We start from the raw sequence: 25,058 nt of genomic DNA on the forward strand, positions 1-25,058 counted from the left end.
TTTCTGGATATTTAAGATTAGCAATCATGGCGACCCTGCCATAATTTTCACTGACCCTTCCTCGCCTACGGGAAACTTTTCAGGATTTACTTTGTCTGAGGACCGGAGCTCCCTTTCCTCAGTTTCCTTTATTTCTCCCAAGGCCTCACTACAAAAACCTCCCCTCCTTATCTGCCACGTGTTTGACCCTTTCTAGTTGCAATCCCCATTTCCCACAATAGCAGAAATCATTCCCAGGAATCCAATATTTCACCCTGACCAAAATATCGGTGGAAACAAAGCAAGGACTCCAACACCACGAAAGGATGTTCATGGTTAGGTGATTCTCCTAAGGAAGAAAACAAATGAATGAATAAGTGAATAACGCTTTTCTTTACAGTTCAATTCCAAACCTCCCTTCAGACAGATGGTCTGAAATGTGAGACTTGCAAAGCCCTAACACCATCACATTTTCCTCTGGATGCGAGTGATTCAATCAGTACACAACGGCCTGGGTCTGAAGATGATTTATATTCATTACTGACATCTGAAAAGAGGAACAATCTATAAATATGCTCATTGTTCATTCCTGCTCTGCCTTACATCTGTCCTTGGACACAGCATGGAATAATTTCTAAGTCACATGAGAATCGCAGTCAAATGGTTGCATCAGCCCAGCATAGGGGGACATTCAAAACCTCAAGGAGCTCCAATAAGATGAGGAAAGTAAAGAAGAACAAGAGGCAAATCCCCCTGGGTCGCCAAAACCTAATGCACATCATTGCATTCCGCTTACCCCATCAGTTTCCAAGTGTGTCCATGCATGAGTTTGTCTGTTCTCCTCTTGCCAATGATCAAGTACCATCAGTGTGTCTCAACTCGATAACTGCCTGCATCAGCATTTGTGCACTAAGAAAAAGGCCATATGGTGTAAAACAACTCTAAAGTATAAAAATGGCAGAGGGAAATGGACAGGAAAAGAGGGCTTATTGAGTGCCTACCAGCTGCCACCCTCTGCCCTGAAACTTACACTGCAATAGGTGCTCTTAACACACACAACCTGGGAGGTGTTATTTACTCCCTCCATATGGCAGATGAAGAAAGCAAGGCCTGGAACAGAGAGGTTAGGAGAACTGCCCAGAGTCACACAGCTGTGTGGAACAGGGGTGGAACCAAATGCAAATCCTGCTGTGTCCAACTCCAAAACCAGGCTCTTCCCACAGCTCACAGACCCTCGGACTCTGTCCCTGCTCATAAATGACCAATGACCACACTCATGGAAAATTAATTTAGGAAGCCACTAGTATCCTAAAACCAATTGTGAGGCCTCCAGCTGTGTTTATCATTTGCTCCACCATCTATCCCACCTCCCCACATGGTTTTCGCCTCTGGGGGGTACTCTGCCTTCCCCTACAGTCACCTTGCCTCCTGCTGCCTGTGTTCACCCTCTCCTGTCCCTGGAAGGAATGGAGTAAGTGAACAATATTTGCATTCTTATAACAAAATCTTAGGCCAAAGGAACAACTTTCTAATGGTGACATTTTAGGCCTTGGAGAGTTACCTAATAAAGGTCGCTTTTGAACACGAAGACCTTTGGGGACCCTGAAATCATCCCTTAGAGGCAGCCTTAGGGTCAATCTGCTTGTAAAATCAGTCCTGAATTTAAGACTCTCCAAAGGCTTTAGACCAATGTACCATCCCCCCACCCAACTCCCCAACACACACAAATTGGGCCAAGTAGACAAAATACTACAGTGACTTAATTAAGCGACATTTTCATTCCCTGGATTCTCATCAACTTTGATATTTAAACTTGATTTCATTGTTGATGCTGCCTAGTCAACATCACCCATGCCCCAGAAAGGCCTGGACGAAAAGAAGAACAGGAGGGCTACATGGAAGGAAATCTGTGGTCATTCCAGGCCTACCCCTCACCCCCCAAGTGCCTGAGCTCTGAGAGTATTCATCAAACCAGCCTCTATCTAAGGAAGAACCGTTCTAGGCAGGTACAGATCAATGTGCATGAACTTGGATTACTTGACAGAAGACTTATTCTTGGGGCTAGAAACATGGCAGTTTGTTCTATTCCTGATCATCGTTTTGTAGGTCTCATGACTTCATTCCTTAAATGTGAAGTAGAGACATAAGGAGTGTGAAATTGGTTTCAGGGTCTGCAGACTGCATTCTGGGTTCCAGATCAGCATTCTGGTAGCATAAAGTTGATACATGACATACACTGGCTCCTTATTTATTTTTAAGTGTTCTTAGAAACTTAGAACAGACCCTCCTGTCTGCTAGATAAATGAAGCACAGAACCCTCTTGTAATAGTTTTCAGTATTCTCATCTGATGAAGATGATACAAGGGTATACTCTTTAAAGCCATGTATGCCATGAACAGCTTCTCCAAAGAGAAGAAGGACACACCCAAAGTTAATAGAACAGGAATCACATGACCCAATACAGGGGATGTTGGGGGAGGGCACCTCACAGAGTGTGTGTGACAGGTTAGGGCTGTGACAAGCTGTTTTTTCATCTCCACAGAAGGCAAAATGAGGACGTGAGCTCAAGCTGCACCCTAAGGGATTTCGGAGGAAACAAAAAGAATTTCCTGTCCGTGTCCTTCCCCATCACCCCCCATTCGAGGCTGTCTTTGATGGAGACAGATGGTAAGGTGCTCGAGACAGAAGCAGCAGCCAGCAGAGTCTGCTATGACTCGAGCAATTTCATACCACGACAGAGTCATCCCACAGTTCATACCAGTAAACCTCATCCAGATTCAAGAATGTTTTACCAGGTACTGAGTGGCAAAATGGTATTTTGATGATATTTCAGATACCTGGTAATTGCCAAGCTAGACATCTCCGTGCCATGGCTCCCATGAGACCTCTACTGGTCCGTTTGAGAATGAAAAATAAGGGACAGTCAGCACCCAGAGTTCTTACTTGGGTCTAAGCTCCAAACTCCAGGTCTCATTCAAGAGGGCCCTAGCAGGCCAATTTGGTTGAAGGGTCCAAGTATGGATCCACACCTGTTCAAGGATGGATTTCAAGATTCCAAGGGCTCTGCAGTGTCGGTCCTCAGAGAGTCCGCAGAGTGGCCTCAAGGGGTTCTCCGGGGCTGACGGAAGTCCTCGGGAAGGCTGGGTCCAGAGCTAGGTCCCACGGCCGGCCTGGTCTGCCCAACATCTACAGGGCTCATTTATCATTAGAGAACAGGGCACAATCCCTCACCTGTCCCTTCCCCACCTCCCCACTCTGGCACCTCTCTGGGCATCAGATACTGACCACACACTCAGAACTCACTTAAATGGCTAATGGATTGAAGAGAAAGACGTTAGGATGGTTTAGACTAATGAGGTCAACCGAGGGTCCCCAACCCAAACACCTCCAAGGACCAGGAAGATGAAGCAAATAAGCGAAGACATATTAAGGAATGTACACTCTGACCAAAGGCACAATTTACTTTCTGGCACCTGTTGACCAAAAGGAATTCAGGATCCAGATTGTCCAATATTCTGGGGATTTTTTTCTAAGAAGCTAGAAATCCTGATTTTTGTGTGAAGTCTCCCAATTTTATACTAATTCACTTAAGTTTTAAGAAACACTATATGAAGAAACACACACACACACACACACCAGCTGGCCAGACTCAGTCCACTGGCAGCCAGCTGGTGACCTCTACCTTAACTCCAGAAGAAACCATTTAGTTGCTGATCCTGACAACTTCCCAATGTCCTGTGTGAATGCTGAGACTCCCGTGGGAGTCTGGTCCATCAGTAAGAGCGCCAGGTCAAGGTGCATGCTAAAGTCTGGAGAAGAATCAGCACTAACCCAGCCCCTGAAAGCTTGAGGTACAGATCTGTTCAAGGACTCATTTCCCACCTCCAGAATTCCCTCTCTCTCCCAAGAGACCCAAAAGCTGTGAAAAAAAACTTGCCTAGGCTCCAAGGAAGTAAGGAGGACCCATCTCAGGATGCGTCTAGGGAGGGGAGTGTGAGGTGCTACCTAGGCTTCAACTACTCGTACAGTCAATGACTTCCACATGCCCAGCTCTGCCCTAACCATCCCAGACGGAGAGTTCCTACTGCCTATTTGATAGGCCCACGTGAGTTCCAAACTGAGCGTGTTGAAAATGAAACTCTTGGTTCAGACTCACCACCCATCCTTAAGGGTACACACCTATCCGCAACAGCCGAAAATAAATACGTTCCTAGAAAGGGAGCTCTGTCAAGGGCTACTTCTCAGATTAAGAGAAGGAAAGTTCAGAATCCATTCATACAATGAATCAAGGATAAAAGTGATCCAAAAAAATGACACAATCCTTGGGGAAATCCTGCTTAAGACTGTGATTCAGAATGGTAACTGGATCTTTCTGGATCCAAAGTGTTGTGTTTGTTTGTTTTGTTTTGTTCTACTTTTAAAAAATATCCTCCAGTTACTTCATTACATTCTCCAGACAGGCAAAAAGAGAAGGGAAGGGAGATGGATGGCAGACGTGAGGGAGAAGTTGTGAGACCACCATTAACCCGCCTGTGTGCTTCCTCTGTACCTGCTCCATCACAGCTTTCCAAGTTGACTGACTTTAGTCAAATCCGCTACACCAAAGCGTTGGCACACAGAGTTCAACGAATATCAGAGGAATGAATGAATACTTTGAGCTGGATTTACCGTCAACCTACCATCTAGAAACAGAACAGTAGCTGACAAACAAGCTCAAATCCTTTCATTCCTGTGACTGCACTGGACAGAGCAACCCCTCACAGAATCATCTAGACAAGGAGGCTACCCCCCAGCTGAGGTAGGAAAATCCACCGATAACATGGTAATTGGTAGAACCCAATATTTTCTGAGACAATAACTGACGCAGTCATTACAAGAAAAATAAGTATTTCTTCTTCGAGTTTTCTACTGCGTACTTACTGAGGGAAATGACTCAAACGATAGTTTGATTTGACTTGAAAATTAAATATGAAAAAGAGATTTGTATCTCAAAACTCACGGTCATATTGAACTACACAATTTATAGACTGACGTTAGATAGCAACAATGGACAACAATGAAAAAGGGTCTGTACGTTTCTCCTGAGCTGATAAATAACAAATCACATACAATTTTATCTCACCTGACTAAACGTGTGAAGGACCTTTTCCGTGATTTGAAGGGTAGGGGACAAAAGTGGTCCTTATGAACATTTGAGCTCAACCAATTTGAGAAAGTAGATAAAGGAGTCAGAAATCAAACTATCAGGTTTATTACTGAGGAGGTTGCACTGGAGAAGGTGGGTCTAATGTGTGACCTCCATCATGCCTCCTGTGCCCCCTCCCGTCCCCCCTCCCGCCTCCAATTCTGGGTGGACACAGCTGAGCCTGCAGAGCAGACCAGCTCAGGACCACTGCCTCACAGGTTGGGTGAGAGCAACAGGCCTGGGCCTCCCCCCAGCGCTCCCCATGGGTAGGCAGGATTGGAGCCGAATGCAGCCTTCCTACAGCAAAGCAGGCTCCAAGAGGACACCTGTGTGCCTGTCTCTTCTAATTTGTGAGTGCCACCGAGTAGAGAAAGTAGACCAATGGAGACTGGGCTCTCACCACTCACCCCTCCAATCAGCACGCCTCAAGGAGGGAAGGGAGCAGGATGAGGACAGAGGCCAAAGCAAACATCAAGAGAGGACAATGGAAGTCCCCGAGCATCCCCGGAAGCTTGCTCCCTCACCCCACTGGGCATGACCTCAACCTGAGGTCAAGTGTGACTGCCTCTTCAGAGCGAGGGTCAGGACCACTTGCCCCGCCTTCAGAGCCTCCCCCAGTACTAATCGTAGGTGGGAACTGCACCCCCCCCCCGGGTCCCCAAAAAGCTCTGAAATGAGGAAGGCTCATTCTTTAACCAAGTCCAAAGCCAAGTTGACCTCTAGCCTGAAAATCCACTTCTGGCCTTTCCTATTTCAATCCCAAATTTTGCCCACCTCATGGTGTCCAAAATAGCCCACGGGATTTCAGCAACGAGATGAAATGACAGAATAAAGATACTCTGAAAATATAATACTAGCAACATAAAAAAGTCCCCGTTTCAATTTGTCTCTCCTATTACAAAAGTCCCAGGGACAAGGTAAAGTCCAAGAGTGAAGGCTTCTCAGCCTCACAGCTTAAATAAAATAGAAAGATTTGAAGTCCAGATTGCTTTATTCCTTTACTTCTTATCCTGTTTAGCCTCAGCCAGAAGAGATTCATTCAAATGCCCAGAGGGGGTCAGGGTTCTCTCAGAACTGCAACCTCTGCCATCTTTCACCGGAATTGGTGTCGATTCTTCAGGATTCCCTGGACTAAAATTAATTGAATCCAAAGTCTCTCAGCTCCCTACATTCCTAAAGAGTCCTAATAAGACCCTAAAATCTCTGCAAGGCAGGGAACCAAAAATGTGCTGTGTGAAGGACACATATTATTTTTCTCTACCCAGTGAAGCCTCCCCCAATTCTCTGGTAACAGACCTCTGGTCCTGTGACCCAGCCAGCCCCCAAAACTTCACAGGAATTGTTCTCATTGGAGCTGGACCCTGAGCACTGCCTTTGCTTTCGGTTGGAATTGTGGGTGACCAGTTCTTGCTGTCACACGGCGAAGAGACCAGAGATGGAGAGAAAGAGTCTGGGCATCCTTAAGACCAGCTCAACCCCTGCCCTTCCCAATGTACGGTTCCACAAGCCATGAATTCTGGAATTTAAATTAGTTCAAGTTGGGTTTTCGCCACTTGCAGTCAGAACCTAATGGATTAAGAGCCTATTAATCAAAATCTTCTATGGAAGTCAAAAATAACTTTTTTGAAGCTACCCCAGCAGCCAGTACATTTGGTCACAAAAGGCTGCCAGTGCAGACACACCCAAAGAAATTAAGGCAAATACCAGCCAGGGATGGCTGCCATTCTTAGCTGAGGGCGCCCTGTAGCCCACCCAGTCTGGCAGTGGAGGCCAAGGAGCAGGAGAGGACAACCTTGGTTAAGGAGAAAACCCCCAAAGGAATGTTAAAAGCTTTGGAAATAAACTGGTCCCTTAAAACCCAAAAATGCTAAAATTATTTCTTAAGTATACCAAGGATTGCTCTTTAATGCAAAAAAGACTTCATGTTTGTGTAAGTCTCTCTACTGCTTCTTTGTCTGAAATTCAAGTTTGACTTTCCACTGAAAACCGCCAAATACTTCCCAGACTCTGAAATGAAGAAAACACAGATCTCAGTGTAACCACAAATGTTTGACCAAAAATCCAATCGATACGCCAAAAAAGGTTAGGATGTACTGAAATTGCAGTGTAGCTTGGGGGAGGAAGCAATGTGATCTACAAATCTGACTATGATTCCGAGGAAAGCTGGAAAAATTCAACAGTTATCCGTAAGATACCAGACAGCACAGGACTCTCCAGAAATGCAGAAACAACCAGATGGTTGGCAACATGTGGGCAAAACACTGAAATGACTGCTTTTTAACTAATTTTTCAAATAGATGTTGGAATTCTATTTGCCAAATAGTTATGACCCTTCCCTTCAAACAAAAGGGGAGGGGGGAAGTGCGTGCTGTTTTGCAACTGTGCGAAGTAAAACTGATACTAGTAACATTTACAGGTGGCTGATTGAGTTTTCCACCTGGAAATCTGGGGTTGGGTAGACAGAGTCAGAGCATGAAAATAAAATAATGGCCTGGCTCCTCTTCTGATACTTCACGCTAGGCATAGGGTTCAATCAAAGTGTTCCCCTCGGCTGGCATGGTTCTTTAGGCATAACTGCATAAAAAATGAAACCAAACTCTAGATCTCTGGGGTCTTTAAACGTAAAAAACACTCCAGGGAGCTGAAAGAGCTTTGCAGACAGAACCTCTGACCCCACCACGGGGATCCACACAATGCCGGCCTCACGCAGAGAGAAACACCAAGGCAAGCAGATGTTCCGGGTCCCTCGGGAGATCAAGGGTAGCCAGGGCTCTCCGGACTTTAACCCTGGTTCACATCCCTCAAAACCCAGTCAGTTTCTCCAGGTTAATGGTGACTTACTGGATTCTACACTCTACCCCATGCCCCCAAATACGGCAAATATGTCCTGTCGTATTTACCTGGTAAGGGTGTATGTGAGCAGAGAAGCTAGACGATTCCAAATGGCCCGGGGCAGCTCTTGTGTGTGCCTGGAGCATCAGTCCGGGTTTCCTGATGACCAGAGGGGCCAGCCGGGCCCTGGGTGCAACTGCACTCCTGCGCACCTCACCAGCAGCCTCTGCTAAACCCGAATTCCCTGCAAGGTTCCCGGCCCCTCGGGCATTGTCCAGTATTTTGATGACAACAGAGCATCATTTTATTCAGACGAAAAGGCCAAATTCATATGCATACCTGCCGCTGTGCTTATAAGGGCGCTGGATGGTCACTGAATACAATTGTGAATCACATTTTTTCTCCATCAGCTCAAAGCAGCCAAATGGTAAAGCCATCCAAATCTCAGAATTCGAGCCGCTGGCTAGTCTTTAAGTAGAGTTTGTCTGAGTCCATTTCCATCCTCTCTCGCTGGCAGCACCACTGCACCCACATCCAGCTCTGCGCAAGCACCTTCCCCCTTGCGCCAGCTTCAGGCAGCCTCGTGTCATGGGCTGAGCTGATCCCCACACTTGGCTTCGGGAAACTACTCCCCTTGGGGGCTGCACACAAGCTGGTCAAGCCTGAGGCCACCAGGCACTCCTGTGGGCACATGGGGACTTCCCAAGGCAAGAGCCCAATGCCACATGGGCAGCGCTTTCTCCTTTGTCCCCTTCTCCACAGGAGATGGCCCGCAGCTTCCCACCCAAGGCCACTTGCACCCTCTACACAGCCACAGTCCCTTGATGCTGGTAAACAACGCTGTCATTCCAACACTCTCACGTCACCTCAAGGGTTAACAGCTCCCGATGTACAAAGTTTGCTTAGAATGTTCTAGATTCTAGGCTGTGTGTTTGTATTTGGGGGGATACTGGGGTGAAGAGTGGAAGCCAGAATACTTGCTAATATAGTTTAACCTCATTTTATTCCCCTTCATTATCTTCTTTCTTTCTTCTCTCCTGACCCCTAGCACCTTGGGAAAGATCTACAAAGCAGAAAAACACACAAATGGGCCAAAAAATGAAGCAGCAAAGAATTCTGTTTCAAAACAAACAGCAAGTGGCAAAGCCAAAATCAAATTCTCAAGCCCAAAGGATACTCTTAAAACGAATCTGCCTTTTCCCTCAGGATGTTTTCTGAGACGTTTTAAGTTGAATTTTTATTAGTCCCATTCAAGCCAAGTTTCCCAACTAATTAAGAACAGTTTAGCAGTTCGCATTGAATTCAGAAACTGCTGTATAGACACTGTGGGTTGGGTACCCAAGAGCCATGCCCAGCTTCTTCTTCCTCCCGTGCCTTCTTCTATAGTAGAGGCTGAGATACTGAATATTCATAACGCTTCAGCTACTGAATATTCATAACGCTTCAGCTTCCCCTATAGCTAAGGGTGGTCATGTGGTCAATTCTAGCCAATGACATATGAGAAAGTTACTGCTGCCACCTCCAGGAAAGCATTATCAAAGGGTCAGGATCTGCTGTCCTATGCTTTTGCCTTTTGTATCTTCCTCCATTTCCCCCTCCCCAGGATGTCAATGTGATACCTGGAGATGCAGCAGCCATCTTGGAACATCAATCAGGTAACAAGTCTGAGAATGATGACCTGGCCTGGGGTGGCAGAGTGGAAATACAAAAAGATCCGGGGTCCCTGAGAACCTCTCTGCTCCCGAGTTTATTGGTGAGTAAGATAAACAATTCCCTAACCTGTTGAGCCACTGCTCACCAGATAGCGTGTTATCAGCAGCCCAATCCATTGCTACCTGATATCATCATTTCTGGATCCATAAAAACAAATCACTTTTTCTCTTGATTTCTAAATAAGAACTGCTTTAACTTTAATTTCTTTCTGTTTGTTGTTTTTAAGGGATCCACTCCAGGAATTTAATTTTTTTTTTTGATTTTATACATTTATGTGTCTTTTTTTTCACACACACTGAGGAATTTAATTTTGACAATGTCAATGATTTATTTGTCAGTATGCCATGGACTTGAGTAAGTACTTCTACCCAGATCATGATGCAGCCAGAAAGGGTGAACTTAACCAGCAGAGCTGGCAGAATTTGAACATTAGGAGTTAAGGTTTTAAAGCCCTTGGCCATTTTATTCAGGAACCAATGTAAGCAAAAGCTACTATTCCAGAGACAAAAACAAGAATTTTTCCCCATCTAAACCACCAGCTTTCCAGAATGGTTTAGGGAAATGTAATTGGAGGAATTCCATAGACATATTTATCTATGACAATAAGAAAACAAGGGACCCTAAAAAGAAAATGCCTCGATATGAGAAGGGAATATAGGACTCCTTCCTGCTGTTGACTGGCATCAGAAACCCTACAAGAAACCAGTACTTTCCAGGCTTTTGTGGGATCTTTTGCACATTCTTCAAATTCAATTCGCAGCTGAGAAATAGCTGGTGCAGCTTAAACTCAGCCTACTACAAACTGCTTGACATGCCAGCCAAAGAAAACTCCCTGAAAATTCATTCCTTGTCCCAAAATGTGAAAGTCATTGTCTGACTATGTTAAACACTTGGGCATTACTGTCGCTATAATCAACGCTCATCTTACTCAGAAAGCTCCCTGAAAAAATACCGTTAGAAGAGAGGCCAAGCAAATGTTGTGGAGAGGAAGGTACGAAACAGAGTAAATGAGGCAGACATGACCGGAAGCCAACCCCACATGGACCCAGTGTCAACCCAGATTGCTAAGGATAATCACTTTCTGAAATACGTTTTCATATTTAAAATTTTAAAATATTTCAGATAATCACTTACTGGTTACGAATGGGCAGAGGCAAATCATCTATCGATGAAGATGAAAAAATGCACAACACACCCAAGGAGCAAAAAGTTTTAAGTTTTGCAATGGGACCATTTGTGAAAAGGAAAAAATAGAGAAGTAAAAGAGAAGGAAGGAAATGAACAATTGCTGTGTACCTACTCAGTGCCAGCCATTTCATTTACTTCTGCAACAGATATTTACTGAGCACCTACTACGTGTCAGATTCTGGGCTACGCACTGGGGATCCAGAGGTGGTTAAAGCGTTCACGTGATCATAACCTCTAGCTCTTGAATCTCCGTAACAACCCAGTGAACTGCGCTTTGGTATGCTCATTTTTATTCAATATTTTGTTTTTATTAAAGCATAGTTGATTTACAATGTTGTGTTCATTTCTGCTGTACAGCAAAGTGACTCAGTTATACACGTATATACATTCCTTTTTTATATACTCCTTTCCATTATGGTTTATCATGGGATATCGAACGTAGTTCCCTGTGCTCTACAGTAGGACCTTGTTGTTTATCCATTCTGTATATAAAAGCTTACATCTGCTCACCCAAACAGTATCCTCATTTGTATAAATGAGGAAACTTGAGTCTTAGAGAGTCAAGTGACTCGCCAGGGGCACACAGCTAGTAAGTGATAGTGGTCACTATCTGAAATCATAGACCATGCTCTTCCTACTATACCTGGTTGCCTCTCAGCTGTCATTATAACTACAAGCAATCAATGTAGGCCTGGAGAGAAATCAGAACCAAAGGTATAAAACTGAAAGTCATTAGTGGAAGCTGAATTCACTGGGACACATGAGCTCACTGCACTGAACGAGCTCTTGTAAGTGTCAGGAAGATGTCGTGTTGCCAAATCCTCCTTCTCGGTCCTTCACTTGCGCTGCTTCCAGCAACAGCTGAATCATGTTCCTCGTGGAAGTACCTCTCCTGTCCTCCCTGACCCACAGTCTCCCGCCTTCCAGGACACCATACTCCCTGGTTTCTCTTCCCCATCACTTGTCTCCTTCGGCAGCTCCTCCCTCTTTGCCAGAACTCAAAACGCTCAAGTGCTTCCAAGCCCCGCTCTGGACCCCCCTCTTCTCTGCGTACCCTTCCTGGGCCTTCTCTAAGTTAGCACATCCAGTCCCAGGACTGCAAACACCACCCATGTGCTGATGGCTCCCGAATTCATAACTCTAGCTCTGGCTTTTCCTCTGAGCACCGGTGCATCCAACTGTCCACTTAGCACCTCCAATGAAACCCAAAGAACACTGGTGTCTACAGGATGACTGGGACCAAAATGTTTTAAATCTGAAACATTAGTGATAAAGAGGAGAACCAGGATTCAAGGTGCATCATGGAAGACAGGAGTGGAGAGATCTTCAGGAAGAAGGGAATGTCCATCAGTGTCAAGTCAAGTAAAGGCTCAGAAGAGCTCATTTTTTCTCCCCTTGTTATTAGGACATGTCCACTCCCATTCAAAGCCCCCCAACCAAGCAAATATGCCACCGATGTTTCACGCTGCAAATATCAAACTTAACTCGTTCCTTTTCTGTAGCTACCCTCCAAGGATTCTTGTGAGAATAAAATGTGAAAGAAAATCATAAAGCACTCAATAAATGTGAGATACAACAGTAGGAAGAAGAACCACAGAAGGACCAATGTCACCAATTACAACCCAATAGAAAACGACCCGGCAGGATTCCCAGTACCTGGGCTCTTGGCCAGCACTCCCTCCTCACACAGCAGGAGAGGGCTTTGGGTCCTCATTTCCCTCAATCTCAGGAAATACGCTTACATAATATACTTATTAGAATTTTTAAATCTTGAGAGTTGAAAGTTGGGTAATCTGATCCAGTCTCCCCTCTTCAATCTGCCTATCAACTGTGTGTCTAAAATGGTCTTCAATGCTTTCCATGACTAGATGGTTCTACCCAAATTCCAATAGGTTTCCCCCACCTTCAAGGGTAAACATCTATGAATGTGTTACTCAATTGGGTGAGGCAGGGTTATTAAGCAAGGCACTGCCCAGGGATACAAGTGAGGTAATCACAGATATATAAGAAAGGCAAAGGTCTTCAGTCTCCTGATGGAAGCACTATATTGGCATCCAAAAGGAAGAGCAAGGGCATCCGACATTAAATATCAGCTGAGTGCTACTAACAGTAAACTTTATCAGGGCTCAGAAGGTCCTCTTCAGGCTAGGATGATCAGAGAACAAAGTATGGCATCAGTGGGGTTCAAGGACAGCCTTTGCTAGAGGTTTCTCCCATGAGTGGCGCACTGGCCACTGCTTTCCACAACTTGGATTCTAATAAGACATTTAATCTCTTAAGACTCTAACCCAGCCTACCCTTTAACCCTCAGAATGTTCCTGAATTGCTCCCTGCAAGGAAAGCTCATTACAACTTCAGGGCATCATCGGACCCTATGGAACTCATCCCAGACACCCCTCATGTTCTACAAGAGACACACAATCTACTCAGACAGTAGCCTGTGCCTCATCTCCCAGACCTCTCTCTCCCTGGGTGTTACAGTCAAAATGTCATCACGACAACTGTAGAATAAGATCAGCCCAGGTCTCAGGAAAGTCAAGGAGCTTAGTATTCTCTGCCCCTCTTTTCTCTTCCCTTTGACTATGGTTTGCTTGGATATCTGTAGGTATGTATGTGGATTCTGAGAATTATTCAACGTAAGAAGATGCTTCAATCCTCCCAGTCTATCAGAAAATAATAGAAAGAAATTGTTGGGTAGGGTAGAAAATAGTATTATAAACAGCAGAGCCAGGGAGGTATTACAGCAGAAAGAGAACATGGTGGCTTTCCATAACACAAAGAATGTCAGGGAGTCAGACACTCTGGGAGAGCAAGTCTGCCACATCACACCACCTAGAAGACACCACTAGAGAATACAACCTAGATAAAAGAAAGACAGCAACACATCTCAACTTTTACTAAATAGGAAAAAAACGTAGATTGTGTCAACTTCAAAGTGCACCCGCCAGGCCAAGTCCTAGGACACATCTGGTGATTTCCCTTGCTGATCTTACGATTCTATGTGCATCAGTGTAAAAACATTCAGAACTTAACACTCTATCTGGCAGGTGGAAGTTGATTAGAAAGTACTAGATGATCCTGTATTGCTACACTGATCACATTTGATGCCATTATTTATTGTTGCATCAACCCCAACTTCTTTATTAAGTCTTTGTAGCCTGTGCCTTAGAGCCTAACAGAGTTACTTGCCCATAGAAGACCTGATTTAACTATTTAATTACTTTATGAACGAAGGCTTTAGCCAGGCTGGATCTATGAATTAGGCTCACTGAATGTGCATAGGTGTTTGGAGCTCTGGGTTGACAGTTCAGCACACAATGCAACACAGTGACTCATATCTGCCCACTTCTCAACTACGGCCCAGTGCTGGAAGTTGTGTGAATTCTTTCACCTACTGAAAAGGAACTGTGTTGGTATGAAGGCATACCATATGCTGTGGGTTGAATTGCGTCCTCCAGAAAGGTATGTTGAGCCCTAATGCCCAGTACCTGTGAACAGGATTTAGAAACAGGGTTTTTGCAGATGTAATCAAATTAGGATGAGATCATGCTTGATGAGGGTTGGCCTTAATCCAGCATGACCAATATCCTTATAAGATGACACACAGGGAGAATGCCAAGTGACAACGGAGACAGAGATTGGAGTGACACATCTACAAACCAAGAAACACCAATGATTCTGGAAACCACCAGAAGCTAAGAAAGGAAGGATTCTTCCCTAGAGCCTTCAGAAAGAGTATGACCTTGCCCTGCAGATTTCAGATTTCTAGCCTCCAGAACTACGAGAGAATAAATTTCTGTTGTTTAAAGGGCCACCCAGTTTGTGGCCCTTTGTTACGGCAGCCCTAGGAAACAAGAATACCATGTAAATAAAATTCTTCACTCCCGCTGCAGACGGGACTTCCAACACAAGCCAACACCCCTCAAAATTCATGTGCTGACTCCACAGGTTAGAGTGAGAGGGATGCAGGGGCCTGCCCCACACCCACCAACTGCACATATCCTGCTGGCCTCAGGTCAACATACATAAAGAGATTGAATGTATATCATATGTAATTAATACCAAAGAAAGCATATCCCATCATTCAGTGAATATTTACTAAGTACCCACTATTTTCAGGCAGCGTTCCAGGCAATGGGGAAAATTCAGTGAACAAAACTGACAAAATGGAGCTTCCGTTCCAGAGGAGAAAGACAGGCAATTACCACCACACACGTGAAATACGCACACTCTCAGGTAGTGATAGAGGTCGAGGAGAAAAATAAAACTGGGATAAGAAGCGCTGTGGGGTAAGGGTAAGATTATACTGTTAAATGGTGGGGAGTGGTCAGGTGAGGCCTCACGAGAAGATGATACCGCATAAAGAACCTGAAGACGGTGAGGGATATCCCATACATGTTTATGGAAAGTTGTTCAGGCCAAGGGAACAGCAAGTGCAAAGGCACTGGGGCTGGAAGGTGCCTAGCACATTAGGGAAGCAGCAAGGAGGCCCAGGGGCTGAAGCTGATAGTGAGGGAAGGCCTGGTGAGGAAGATGATCATATGTAGCCTTGAAAACTTGCTAGGACCTCGGTTTTTATCTGAGAGAGGTAGAAGGCTCTGTGACTTCATGCATCATGAGAATCACTGTGATGCTGTTTTAAAAGCAGAGTGTGGGGGAAGAGGGCAGGAGCAGGGGGACCAGTGAGAAGGTTATCGCAATAATCCAGGTAAGGTGGCTTGGACCAGGGTGGGCGTAGTACTTCCCTGCCATGCCAAATTACTCACCATAATATCTCAGTACACACAAAATACTTGCAAACTAACTGTAGTGATCTCAAGCAGAATGGGCAAAAATATATACTTTTTAAAAATAGGCTTTTACCAATCTCAAAAGGTTATATATACAATTCCATTGATATGACATGACATTCTTTTTTTTTTTTTTGGCCCTAGTTCCCTGACCAGGGATTGGAGCCCCCTTGCCCCCTGCAGTGGAAGCTCAGAATCTTAACCACTGGACCACCAGGGAAGTCCCTGATATGACATTCTTGAAATGACAAAATTACAAAGATGGAGCACAGATTAGTGGTTGCCAAGGAGGAGGGGAAGAAGGGAGGTGGGCGTGGCTATAAAAGAAAAGCAGGAGGGGTCCTTCTGATGGAATGTTCTGTATGTTGACTGTGGTGCTTGCACAATCTACACGTGTGCTGAAATTACACAGAAACACACGCACAAAAGCACATGAAACTGGTGAGCTCTGAATAGAGTTGATGACTTGCACCAGTGTCATCTCCCCAACCAGGGCAGCGCACTGCCCTCATGCAAGATGTGCCCTTCGGGAGAAACTGGGTGATGCAAGGGAATCTACAACTCTCTGAAAATAAAAACTTTTAAAAACGATTTTAAAAAATGACCTTTTACACACATAATGTCGTCCGAAGTCCTGACCCTTCTGGCTGGGGAAATGCTCTCGTAAAGCTGTCTTTACACTGACCTACAACAAATACAATAAGCCCCCCTGGCCTCCGTGTGACGGGCTCACCCACGCTTTCTACTTTCTAGGTGGAAGCATCAGTGTGACGACCACACAGCTGGGCCATCGCTAGTCCGGAGAGCCTGAGCCTTCGCTGTAGAGGATTTTGTTTTATAAAACACTATGAGGATGAGGTGGTGCTGCCCCCGTGAGATCGTGCCGGCAGCTTTCCCCTCTGTCGACCCAAAGTACCCGTCGGTGTCAACAGGTCTTCAGATCCCAGCCAGCAGGGCCCGCCTGGCCGGGGCCGCCCTCACCTGGCCTGGCCTGGCTCGGGTGGCTCCTCTGAGCTCCCACGAGGCCACGCCTGACCAAGCAGGTCTCCCGCCTCTTTGGCCCTGCCCCGCTCTGGGTGGTCCAGCTGCGGGTGACTGTCAGTGGGACTGCATCTGCAGACACATGTGGTGTCGTCTCAGATTAGGAGCCGTGGCTGCACACCTGCTCGGATTGTTGACTACGATGCTAAGCGGTTCCGGCCACAGCACTAGGGAGCAGGGACCCACCGTCCACCCTTCTCGCAAGAGCAACACAGGTGCATCCCCGATCCGTGACTGCTGGCTCTGGCCAACCATCTGCCTGCGACGAAACAATACAGCGGCCCTGGACCTTCCAGTCCTAACACGCATCACACTGTCTGTCCCCTCCCCTCCCCTCCCCTCCCCATGCCTGTGCTGTCACAGACGGACTGCGTTTACTGGACTTGGCATTCCTGTGCTTGCTGAATGAATGGACACCTTCCAATGGAAACTCCCACAAAGTGAGAGCTGGAAGGGGCCCTTCTCCAGATCTCTAGTCCAATCCCCTAATTGTGCAGATGAGAAAACCGAGGCCTGAAGAGTCATGACCTGCCCAAGGTCACAGTGCAAATGAGCGGCTGGGTCAGGACCACTGGAGTGAATGAAGAGATGTGACACCAGAGAATAATCCCTAAAAGACAAATCGCAGCATTTAAATGGCACATCTCTTCTGAGAAGTCTGAAACACTTCCACGCTCTTAGTACTACAGTCTCACCAGGTGGGGATCTGTCAACCCCACAGATAAGCAGCTCCTGTTTCTCAGCATTGTTGCTTGGTTTAACCCTCCGCTGTAATCAAACTTGAATTCTGGGAGCCTTCTGGTGAAAATCCAAGGCCAGCGGTTCAGGGTTATGAATCCCATCACATGGATCAAACATTCACAGAGAACCCCTGCGTTAAAGGTTGAAGGGTTCATGTAACAAACTAGACCCAGAGCACTGGCCTCCAGGGCCCACTAAGTAGAGGGCACTTCCCACAATGAGGATCTTGCTTATGTCCAAATGCCAAATCGATTTCGTAACAGGGAATAGGGTTCACTAAAACCCCATCTGAAGTTAAGCCCTACCAGAGTTTAACATGCTTCCGTGTACGGCAGAATCATTTCTCAACAGCAATGTTACCAAAGCACAGATTTGGAAGGGTATCCAGAGCAAATCAGAAACGGTTGTACCGGCCTAACGAGGAGACCAAGGGGAACATAGGAAACGTCCAAGCCAGCGGGAGCCAGGGAGTCTGTGTAGGAAGAACATGGGATCTCAATCCAGAAGACTGAAGTCCAAATCCCAGGACAACCACTTAACTAGATGTCCGACTCTGGGAAAACCAGCTAACCTCTCTGCACCCAGTCGCCTCGGGGTTAGATGAGGACGTCACCAACTTCACAAGGCTGCAGGGAAAATTAAATGAAATGACATACAGGGAAATGGTAAACGGAGGCACTTTTAACTGCCAGTTCATATTAAAAAGAAAGTAAATGCACACCTAAGAACGCCTCATAAAGATGAACATAAGATTAATTAGACTGTACTTTAAGGATTCTGATGATGTTATAATTTTATCATGGTCTCCACATACAGGAGGCCACAGGAGAAGAATTAGCAGCTCTCCAGTTATTATGGTGCACTTCTAAACCCGTCTCAGGATTTGCATTACTCTCCCTGGTTACAAAAAGAATCCAGTGAGCATGGAGGGAAGATACTGAGAGAGAGAGTTTCACCAAAACTCACTCAAAACTGACTTGCAGTGCCCAGGAGGCAGGTACCTCCCCCCTCAGGGTCCCCTGTGCTCACCCATCCTCCAGCGGCTGCAGCTTTGGCCAGAACCTACAGATATAACAGGGGTACCCCAGTAGCTAAAGCGCCGCTGACCCCAGCTTTAGGTTTAGGCTTCAAATTCTTTCTCACCAACGAGCAACTGAAAATTGCTAACTTGCAGGCATGTCCACTCTCAGTGAGCGATTTGTCCTTCCCAGCTTAATATTTGAAGGAAACTCCAATGAGTAGCAAAATTGAAAAAAAGAAAAAAGGGCAAACACCAAGGGAAAACCAAAGCAGGTAACTGAACGTGTGTCCTAAGTTTCTTGTCTCTGTAAAGCCCCGGAGACGGGGGCTGGAACGCGAGGGACCAGCGGGCGGCGGCAACGGGGCAACGCGGCGGGAAGGCCCCGAGCGCCCTCTAAGGGCCGTGGACCGCAAGTGCTGCCGCCTGTCGGGCCAGGAGCCGAAAAAGGAAGGAACTGGGAGAAAATTGTGTCTTCCGCATCTTCCATGTGGCGTCACCTAATACTCAGGGGCACAAAAATTCCTTATTCACAATTTCTAAATTTTAATCATCTGATCCATACTGGAGAATTTTCCTTAATAAGATGATACTAATAACACAATTCCCCCAAATTAAATTAAATTCATCTTCTTTGTAACTAAGACAAGGATAATGTCTTAGAAGGAAAAAAGGATGTTCGCCATGTGTTTAACCAATATCTCCCTGATTCCAAATGCTCTAAAATATGTCTACTAAAATAATGCAACAGGGACTACCCTGGTGGCAGAGTGGTTAAGACTCTGCGCTCCCAATGCAGGGGGCCCAGGTTCCATCCCTGGTCAGGGAACTAGATCCCAAATGCATGCCGCAACTAAGAGTTCGCACGCTGCAATTAAGGAGCCCGCCTGACGCATCTAAGACCCAGTGCAACCAAATAAATATTTTTAAAAATTATTTAAAATAATGAAATAATATCCATTCCCTGCCCTCAGCTACCCAGTTCTCCCCAAAGGCAGCCAAGGTCTCAATGTCAGGATGTATCCTAACATAAATATTCTATGGTTAAACACGTGAACACACATACATATATATTCTTTTCTCTCCTTTATCTTTATACGTTTAAATACTCACGTCCATATTTTCTAACTGAAATAAAAGCTTCTGAATAGAAGTTTTACTAGAACTCAAGAAATTCCTAAATTCCATAGGGACCAATGAAAACAGCTCTGCTCCTTAATCAGCAAATCATGATGGGGCCTTTCCTGAAATGCTTGCATCTAGGCTCCCTTTACCCACACCCTCACCCTTTGCAGTAGCGAAATAATGGCCCCCAAAAATGGGTATGTCCTAACCCCAGAACCTGTGAATGCGTGATCTCACACAGCAAAATAGACTTTGCACATGTGATTCAGTTAACAATCTGGAGATGGGAGGTTGTCCGATGTAATCACAAGGGTCCTTCTAAGTGAAAGAGGGAGAAGGAAGGTCAGAGTCAGAGAAGGTGATGCATGGATGGAAGTTTAGTGATGCCATTGCTGGAGAGGTCACCAGCTGAGGATCGCCGGCACCTCTAGAAGCTGAAAAAGTCGAGAACCGGATTCTCCCTAGAGCCCCAGGAGGAACAAAACCTTTGATGTTAGGCCAGTGAGACCCATTGCAGACTTCTAACCTCCAGAACTCTAAGATAATAAATTTGTGTTATTTTAAGCCACTAAGTTTGTGGTAATTTGTTATAACAGCAACAGGAAACTAATACACCCCTCCACTCCTCACCCCCAACAGGGCCGGGTTTTCAGGGAATGGGCCTTTGTGTCTTAAATAGAGCTATGAATGGTCTTGGTAAAATGACGTTCTGGAACTGACCAGTGATAACTTTCCAAGGACATAAATTATCACTCTGCAATTCTATTACAACCTCTAATTCCAACTAATGAATTGTGTGCTCAGTTGACAAATAAAACAGTTCTTTCATCTGGGGGAGGAGGGGCTCCAATGTACAAGATAAAAGGAAAGGGTGTATTCACCTCCTCCTCTAAAAGAGGACAGAAATAGGAGGGGAACCCTACAGAGCTGCATGTAGGTTGGGCCACAGGAAAATCTGTGAGGGCTTCTAGAGGTGGAAGGGATCTTTCCATTTGCTTGGTCTAGTGGGGATTGACTAACTGGCCCGAAGCCACACAGCAGGTGAATGGCAGTGCTGAGACTCAAACCCAGGCGCCTTGATGTTGAACCTACATCCTTCCTATACGGCAGTGGTTATCAAACTTCCTTTTCTCAGATTCCTATCTACTCTTAAATTAATGAGGATCTCACAGAGTTTGTGTTTTTGTGGATTTTATCTATCCATATCTACTGACCAGAAATTAAATCTAGGAAGAGGTTAAACTACGTACTTATTAATTCATGTTAAAATAGCAATAGTAAACCATTACAAGCTGACATAACAAACTGTATTTTATGAAAAATAACTGTTTTCCAAAACACAAAGAAAATGAGAAGAATGGCATTTTTTGGCATTTTGGCAAATCTCTTTCATAGATGACAGCGGGATCTCCTATCCAGTTATGCCTTCAACCTATTGCAGTATGTTGTTTTGGCTGAAGTACCTGAAGAAAATCTGACCTCATACAGATATGGGAAAGGTATTTTAATAGCCTTACAGATAATTTTGGAAAATCTTTGATACTACACCAAAACTCATCAAGTAGCAGTTTCTTAAAGGTTAGTTGCAATGTACAATCTGAAACCATAAAAAGAATTTTTCACATTTTGTTACATTAAAAATCCACTGGGCTATTTTGCACTTTGATGGACCTTTTAGCCAGGCAAGATTTTGTAACACTGTGCATCGGTCACTTGGATTTACCAGTTCACTTGGATTTACCAGTTCACTTGCTTATGCAGAGCATCTAAATTTTGACACATTTTATAACACAGTATTTCAAAATCACATTCTTTTATATCACCACCTATCTTGTTAGAAAAGTTTCTAAGTATTGGGAAGCTTTCAAGCTTAGGACGTTGGAGGTGACATGGCAAAATTCTAATTTTCACTTGACAGCTCAATTTTCTCACTGGCAAGACCTACTAGCAGTTATTTTACCAAAAGCGGCAGACCGCCTTTGTTCATTTTTTGAGATGTCTGCCAAATACTCAAGTCAAAATAACTGGTCTGTCTGCAGCCATTCTTTCTGGTAAAGGTGGCATTCCATGAAAAAAAGCGGCTAGTTCAGCTCACAACTCAAACTATCACACAACTGCTTTTCTGCAGGATTACTGACGAACTTGGGCAGTCAGCAGAAGTGCTTTATGTGCCTCTCCCATTTCCTCACACGGAATATTAAAAAGACATGCATACAAGGGTGGAGATTTGGTTAAATTAATAATTTTTACTGTTGCACCAAGGACATTCTTCATTGAAACTGGCATATCCTTTCTTAACTTCAAAAGCCTGAAAAATGCAATGACTACCAACTCACGATGGCACCAACGCTAAGATTCACACTACAGCACCCGCAGTTGAAGTTTTCTCACTAAGCTTTTGTACCCTCACTACAGACATCAACACTGTGAAAAAGGCAAATAATATCTTAGTATTACTTTGAAAATCGCTTTGACCTTGCGGATTCCCTGAAAGAGTCCTCAAGCTTTAAAGAAAAAAGCTTTTAAATCACCCAAAACCATCCTAAGATAACCACTATAAATGTATGAGAGTATTTGTGTCCTCACATGTTTTTAGAAAAACATATCTTATCAGACGGGCAAGTGCAATCACAATTTTAACGGTTGCGTAGTATTTTATTGTAGGGATGGGGGGGAGCGTGCATCACTTGCTTATTTTGTTTTACATTTTAATTGACCACCAAGTTGAAGGGTTTATTTAGAGCTTCAGCATGCCCTGCAAATCACCTCTGTTTTAAGGAAAGCTCCTCTGACCTGTGATGGGTCAGCCACTAGGAAGGTGGCTCTGGGTGATTTCATGACAGGGATTCTGGTCCCAAAGGTCTGGGGGATAGGAGAGGGCCTGACTCGAGCAGCTTGCTAAGCCCATGCATTCATTCAGTGAGAGAGGAAGCAGTGTGTCCACAGCCCTGCTGTAAGTACCAGAGTACAAGTCTGGAGCAGTGACTGTAGCTATGACAGCAAGACAGGCAGGAAGCCTTCCAGAGAAGCAGATGAATAAATTACGTGCCCCCTGATTTCTTCCCCAGCACATGGAGCTCTCTGCAGGTGACGTCGCTTCCTTTCCTTCTGTCATTTAAATGCAGTAGATATGCATTTCAAAATGTGTTTGTCCTCCTTTGTCTGCTTCTAGTCTGGTCATCATTTTATTGCAAATCCCACGTCAACACAGTAGAGAGAAGTGCCAGCAAGCGTTCCAGCTCCAACATTCCACAGCTCACTGATTTACAGAGCAGAAAGCGAGACAAGGAGCAGCACGCAGAAGACAGCAGGATTCCGGGAGCGATCACAAGCCACCCAGACTTCAGACCCACTCAAATGTAAACCCATCGGGCAGGTGGCAGTGGAATCTAACAGGTACAAGGCTGTAAAATGCCAGTGTGCCACTGGTTCCACTTTCAGTCTGTTTTCTGACACAAAAACTCTTTCAAATTCAGAGAATTTGAATTTAGGAAAAAAAAAAAGAAAAGCCACGGGCTGTAGGTGGGGAAGTTGAAGGGCTTTAAAACAGTTTTATTCTTGATAAGTACTATACAAATATTCAGTGAATGCTTTCCTAGAAGTAGCTAACAGAGACGAAAACAACCTACAACTGGACCCTCGTTTTATGAAAAAGTGGCATTTAGCATCCCAGCGCTTGGCATAATCCTGAGACAAGCGTTATGCATGATGCACCCACCAAAAAGACTCAGAAGGCAATGTGACCCCCAACTTTTCCCCTTTCCCTTGTAGCAGGAGGGCAATCGAGACACTAAATAGAATCATAAAGCAAGTAGCCCTCCTGAGAATCGCATCTGAATTTTTATAACCCAGCTGGGAGTGAGCAGTATCAACAAAAATGTTGACTTCTTGGATTCCTACAAACCGATGACATAAATAAAAGCCACTCAGTTGTCAAGTGTGAAAATGCCTGCACAGGAGGTGGAAACAAGGGCCACCAACGGCTTAGGGATGAAAACTTTGTCTCGCTCTGCGGGAGACGTACAAGAAATCTGAAAACAGCGCGCTTGCATTTTCTGAAAAGCGTTGCTCACATTTCTGCCCCCAAAGAAATCATCCACCCCCGTCTCCAGCCTCAGCCTTCGGGGAATGGTGAGCTTCTCCCGAACTGACTCTCCCTCTCCCCTCTCCCTCCTCTCAAGACAGATGTCCTCTTCCCAGCTCCAAACTTCCCACCGAGAGGCAACGTAAGAGCGCGGCTTCTCCTTGGGCACCGAGGTACCCGATCGCCCCGCGGCGGCTCACAGCTATCCCCGTGCCCTTCTAGAACAGTCCTGCCTCTCTGCCTCCCTCTGGTCTCCCGAGTGCCGTCCTTCACCAGGCATCCCTGCCTCGGGGCAGGTGAACTGGAGGAAAGAAGGATGCCCACGGGGAAATTCTGGGCAAAGGAAAGCGTCACCCCTCCCCCCACCGCAGCGCCGAGAGGCCGCCTTTCTTTTCTTTTCTTTTTTTTCCTCCCTTCTTTTCTTTGCCGGAATGTTCCCGGAATGTTAGACTGCTGAGTCTTCCGGGCGTCCGACGGCAAAGCTGAAACCGCTTTGCGCTGAGGTCCCCTGCCGCCAACCGTGTCCCCGGTCCCGCCTGCAGCGCGCGAGGCTCCGAATGCCCGGACCCGCGTCCCCAGCCGCCCCTCCGCGCCGCGACCCGCGAGCGGTGAGGACGCACAGGTTAGTGACAGGACATGCAGCCAGTGCAGCGCAGGCCGGCGGCCCCCCGAGCGACACGCGGTGAGCGGCGCACGGAAGGCGGACAGGGAAGCGGTGAGGAGGCGCGGAGAGCCGGGCGGCCGAGGCCGGGACTGCGCATACCTGGAGCCCCCGCCGAGGAGACGACTGGCAGCAGCAGCGCGGCCAGGAACAGCAGCGCCGCCCAGGGCAGCGGGGGCCGAGCCCGCGGGGACGCCCCGACCTCGGGCGCCATCGGGAGCCCGGGGTGCGCGGCGGGCTGGGCCGGGCGGCTGCCGGGTGGGCGCTGGGCTGGAGCCTGGGAGCGCAGAGGGGCCGCCGTCGGGTCCCCGCCGTCGGTGTGCGTCGGAGCGCTCTGCGTCGCGCCTGCGCGCCCGGGCCCTGCGCCGATCGCCCCCTGCTCGCGCCGCGGCCGCCGCGCTCCGCACTGAGGCCGCCGGCCGCCGGCCGCGCCTTTTAGCCGCGCGCGGGCGCCCCCTGCCGACGTGCGGGCTGCGGGGGCGGCGAGGGTGGCGGGGTGACGGCCCGAGGCGGGCGGGGCGCGGGGCCGCGGCTCAGGGTGCCCAAGCGCCCGGGAAAAGCGCTGGGCGGGTCTAGAAACGCAGGGATTGCTGTGCGGGCGTGCGCTCCCGCTGTCTAACCTCTCCGGCTTTCTGGCTGCGGGGATGGCCCATCACCTCCAATCCTTGCCAAGCCCAGGCATGCCCTCTGTCACCTTAAAT

The 25,058-nt window shown here is 46.5% G+C and overlaps 1 protein-coding gene across 4 annotated transcripts in view; it reads right to left on the bottom strand.

Moving 5' to 3' along the window:
- The window catches only part of FNDC1 (fibronectin type III domain containing 1), a 97,466-nt gene extending 72,714 nt beyond the window's left edge, over positions 1-24,752 (bottom strand). For all 4 annotated transcript variants that reach the window (XM_068551295.1, XM_068551297.1, XM_068551296.1 and 1 more), the window contains exon 1: positions 24,460-24,752. In XM_068551295.1, the coding sequence (XP_068407396.1) occupies positions 24,460-24,571 (112 nt within the window). In that variant the 5' untranslated portion in view covers positions 24,572-24,752. The remainder of the gene's footprint in view (positions 1-24,459) is intronic.
- Between the last annotated feature and the right edge of the window lie 306 nt (positions 24,753-25,058).

The sequence above is a fragment of the Eschrichtius robustus genome, chromosome 9 (assembly GCF_028021215.1).
Source record: "Eschrichtius robustus isolate mEscRob2 chromosome 9, mEscRob2.pri, whole genome shotgun sequence".
Taxonomy (NCBI): Eukaryota; Metazoa; Chordata; class Mammalia; order Artiodactyla; family Eschrichtiidae; genus Eschrichtius; species Eschrichtius robustus.